This window comes from Habropoda laboriosa, unplaced genomic scaffold (genome assembly GCF_001263275.1).
Source record: "Habropoda laboriosa isolate 0110345459 unplaced genomic scaffold, ASM126327v1 scaffold269, whole genome shotgun sequence".
In the NCBI taxonomy this organism is placed as follows: domain Eukaryota; kingdom Metazoa; phylum Arthropoda; class Insecta; order Hymenoptera; family Apidae; genus Habropoda; species Habropoda laboriosa.
Window position 1 is genome coordinate 985,844 of NW_017100417.1, and position 4,763 is coordinate 990,606.

The window sequence follows — 4,763 nt, forward strand, 5'->3', positions numbered from 1 at the left end:
TCGATGGAAACGCATTCCTGGTGGTTTCTGCCATTAATTTATACACTTTTGCAACGGAAAATTGTTTAAACAATAGGTTTTTTGCAAAAACAAATGGATTTGGAGTGTAAGGGAGCAGTAAATAGAGTGTAAAATGCTGCAAAACAATACTGGTATATTGTAAACTTTTGTAATATACATTTTAAACAATAATTTTACAATAAATAAATGATTTATTCATAATTATTTGCATTTCTTCGTGTTTCCTGATGTTTAAGTCCTTTCCTTGTATTTTATGGGGTCCTAGAAGGTCCATCTGTAATTCATACGCAAAGAACATTAATTTTTCTAATTGTTAATAAATAGTATTAACAAATTTCGTCTAATTTATCGAATGCAATGGTTAATTCATTGCAAAATTAATTTATGAAGCTGTTTTATGAAGTTAAAGCGTAAGATAATACTATTTAAGGCTTACTAATACTAATTTTATTTGTATTATATTATTAAATTTGTATTATACTAATACTAATAAAGGTATGAAGAAAAACTGCTGTCAATCCAATATATGTAAATATTTTTATATATGAATTTAACAAAGGAGAGTCTTTTACATCTGTAAACGTTACCATCTTTCACGGTTGGATTGTATACATTCCCTCAACTCCCCTCTTTATACCGTAGAAGGCACAACAAAATCTCTGATTTTTCACACGATCGGTATTTCAGAACGTTGGACACAAAAATACGTTCTGTACTTCGTCTGTGATTTTACTTGCCGTGTTATATTATACGTATTAGTTCGTGTTTAAAAGATCAGTTTCTTTACCTAAATAAATATTATTGCTAGGGAAAATAAATAATTTAATAAACAATATCATTTTGGGTAACAATTTTATTTAACAGTTGGAACGAATAACAATTTTCTCTTATAATCACTGCATTTAGATATATAAATCTGAATTTACGTAAAGTCGTTATAAAAATTTGTATTTTTTTAATAATTCAATTTTGATTGTAACAGTTTAAACCAGTAATGAGCAACCTTTTCTTTGGCAGAGGGTTAAAAACTTAATTTATTAATTTACAGGGTGGAATGTTTTATTTTCAACATGGGTAATAACGAATACATTTTTACTCTCAGCTGCTATTACCAATACTACTCCTTTTATCATATTATCTATACTGCAATCATACAGTCTTTTCGAAAATTATTTCATAAATTCGTGCTAAACGCAACAAACGTTTGGACCTCAAGTAAATAATTAGCGGAATCGCGGGTGGCTCATCACTGGTCATTTTATCTATAAATACGAAATATATTTCTATAATTGTCTATGATATGTATTATACAATACAAAGTACTTACGTAAAATAGTTACGTAATGCAGTATTTTGTTTACATTTAACTGAAGTGAAAACAATGTTTATATGTACTAAAATATACTAATTGTAGTTCTGCAAATATTTAATTTTCTCAGTTTTTACGTGTAACTTACTATTGCACAATGGCTCGTCAATCAAATGTACATATTAATTTAGTTTTCTAATTACAATAACTGCACATATTGGATCTATTAATAATAAATCTAAGGTAACAAAATGTTTATCGTACGTATGATAAATAGAAACAAGTAACTACAAACGAATTGTTATTAATTTTGCAATAGATTGCAAACATTCTAAAATTAGAATCTTTTATGCACTATTTAAAAAGAAGATAGTTCAAATATATTTGATCTAAAAGTGGAAAATATTCATATATGCGTTCAAATTTATTTCTACATCTTTTTGTATAAAACTTTCGTATTTCAACAAGTGGTATCTTCCTATTTACAAAATCTCAGATATTGCTTAAAGTCAAAGTGTAGAATCGTATTGCTAAAATTACTTCAACTTGCGACGTAATTTACACAAATGTTATTCGATAGCATGCAATTGTAAAGGTAATTCTGTCTCTATAAATGCTATTATCGAACATCTATCGAACAAATTGTACGTAAAGTTAACGATTTTCGCTATCGACGTATACATATGTAAATACAATCTTAGTATATATATTCACTTTTTATCAGCAGTTGACAAAAACGGCGTGTCGCTGTTTAACATTTGCGGAGCAGTTTTCCTTATGTCCTTAAAAGAAATATCGAAGAATCGAATAACATAATATCTTTCACTACGTAGGAATAAAATAAATGCTTGAAAAGGTTGTTTCTCCGTAATTAAAATAAAGAAAGAAAAAAAAAGGAGTTGCAATATGTCCATTCAAAGTTTATAAATACAAAATAAATAAAAATTACTAATGTCAAAATGCATTGCACTTTATAAAATTAGGCCGTTCGTCGAAGATATGCTTGTATTGGATTCTCGATTACGCAACTTGTCTTCCTTTCGATAGCATAAAATGGTAATTTGTTGTAATATTCTGACGACCAAACGTTGAATTCCATTGCACAAGCACATTCCATAATAAAACCATGGCCTGAAATATTTACACGTGTATGCTGTATCATGATATATAATTAGTTTAATTAAATAATTGTATTTGAATGCAGCAGGAAACTGAACAACTTAAAAATTTTAAAAACAAACTTAATCAATTGTTTTCATTTTACGATTACTATTTTTTATTTATGAATACTACTGTCTGTAAAATAAATATCTACAAGGTGTCCAATTGAAACAAAATGATATAAAATGATAATTACTGTTGCTAATTAATTATTATTATCGTTACATGTGTACAATGTAATATGTAATTCAATATATTTCGTACCTGGATGATCGTCAGTCTCCGTCTGTCATAATAATTTCACATTGCTTGGACAACCATGGTTCATTCTGTATTCCACGTAAAGCATTCCAGTATTGTGCCAATAGTAAAGAGCCAATACTACCAACGCGTGCCACCATTGATGAGAAGATCCAATATAATCCACCCAACCTTTAATAAAATCGTACTCTTTGCAATGCTACATATATCCATACAAATTCACGATAAATTTAGCTACTGCTGTTGTTGCTTGCTATATCAACAAATGTTTGTTCGTCAATATTCATAATTGGAATAAAACAAAATATAAACTATAATTGATACAACACTTGATAAAAGTATTATATAACACCTGCTATACTACGTTAATGCAGATTTATGCCTTTTATTTCCATTAGTACGTGAGTTGACGTCAAAAGCGTAAGTTATGCGGTTGGAACGTTAAGAATATGCATACTTTACGTAGAAAAAAATAAAACATACGAGGCCTTTTTTTTATTTTTAATGCATAATTATTACTTCGTGAAACTAGACACTCTAACAATTTACAATTAATAGAACAGTTTATCGTTTGAAACGCTGTAATACCGTTTCTGATCGTTTTCTCTTTTAATCAACCTTTTCCAATGTTTTTCTTCAGAAATGAGTTGAGTACGAGCGTAGCGTGAAGAATTTATTCAAATGTTATCGCCTCTTTTACAACAGGTCTCATTCCGTTTCCTCGTTTAAATGTACCGCAATAATCTTTATCTGAAGCGATTAGTACAATTACCTGGACAAAAGCGTTCCGGTATTTTGCTCAAATAAATAGCAAATGCTGCACCACTAATCACATACATTCCTAGTACCCTTGGAAGTAACATTCTAACGATCGGGTTGTCCATGCCACCCATAGCAATACTCCAATGCAGCGTTGGCAGCACTCCATAAGCTGCCCAACCAACAAACACGACTAGCTTGACGTTTCCGTTAACATTCAGCTTTGGTATTTGCAAAATCATTGCAAATATAAAAATTGCTAATACGGTTATCAAGTAAAATCTCTGCAACTCCTGCATGAAAACAACGAATATTTAGGATTAATGTTAAAAAATAACTTCTTCTCTATATGAGTAACATATAAGTATATACTTTAACATGTTTTGTGCTCCAACAGAATTTTAAATTCAAATGGACAAATTACACCAGAGTGTTTAATTAGGTATAAATAACAAGTGTTCTGAATTACTTTACTCGAACAGTATATCAAACGGAATATAGCTGGCAGAACAACAATGCATTTAACTGGCAATGATGGGAATCAGGATGAAAGAAATGAATGCACGAAATAGTCGCTTGAAACGAAGAAATCTGAAATTCATAATAGATTCCCTGAATGGCAATTCAATTATGCAATTTTCTCACCTTGTGACACCAAAAAGCGTAATAAACTCCGGACATGTATATAGACAGGAGGCTCAGAGCGATGCCAAACAGATCGAAGGATAAAAAGCACCAGTAATCTTTTTCACTTCGACAGGAAAACGTGTGATACACCGAGGACAATATCATGCATGCCTGAAACGATTAATTTTACTCATTTTTATAACGTAGAATTTGTTCGAGATTTTACTCCAAGATAATAACGAAGCGTGTATTTGAATTAGAGTGGTTAAAGAAGAATTTTCAATATTACCTGAAAACAAATCAGAAGGAGAGCTACTATCACTTTGTCACCAAGGGGTGCGTGAATATTCAGTAGACAAAGATCGTACAGGGTCAAACCAAGAAATAACATCCACCCAAATATATGACTCCATATATTTACCGTTTCGTTCGTCCACCAGAATATACTGAAATAAATTTTTGCTTTTTCCTTCAATTACTTCCACGAATAAAACACGCAAAGTGTTGCTCTTCATTGGTATTATTATTTACGTGGTAATTGAAGATGGGAAAATCTTGTTGAATTTTTATACAAATGTATTCTTGCACTATCGTGTGTAAAATGTAATTACGAGATGTTCAATGA

At 30.3% G+C, this 4,763-nt stretch overlaps 1 protein-coding gene across 1 annotated transcript in view; it reads right to left on the reverse strand.

The window, feature by feature from the left end:
- Positions 1 to 2,380: 2,380 nt before the first annotated feature.
- Positions 2,381 to 4,763, reverse strand: part of LOC108575497 (progestin and adipoQ receptor family member 3) — a 9,089-nt gene continuing 6,706 nt past the window's right edge. Inside the window, exons 4-8 of the mRNA XM_017938316.1 lie at positions 4,428 to 4,584; positions 4,157 to 4,309; positions 3,525 to 3,804; positions 2,756 to 2,923; positions 2,381 to 2,461 (exon numbers count right to left, since the gene is read on the reverse strand). Of these exons, the coding sequence (XP_017793805.1) occupies positions 2,781 to 2,923; positions 3,525 to 3,804; positions 4,157 to 4,309; positions 4,428 to 4,584 (733 nt within the window). The 3' untranslated portion in view covers positions 2,381 to 2,461; positions 2,756 to 2,780. The remainder of the gene's footprint in view (positions 2,462 to 2,755; positions 2,924 to 3,524; positions 3,805 to 4,156; positions 4,310 to 4,427; positions 4,585 to 4,763) is intronic.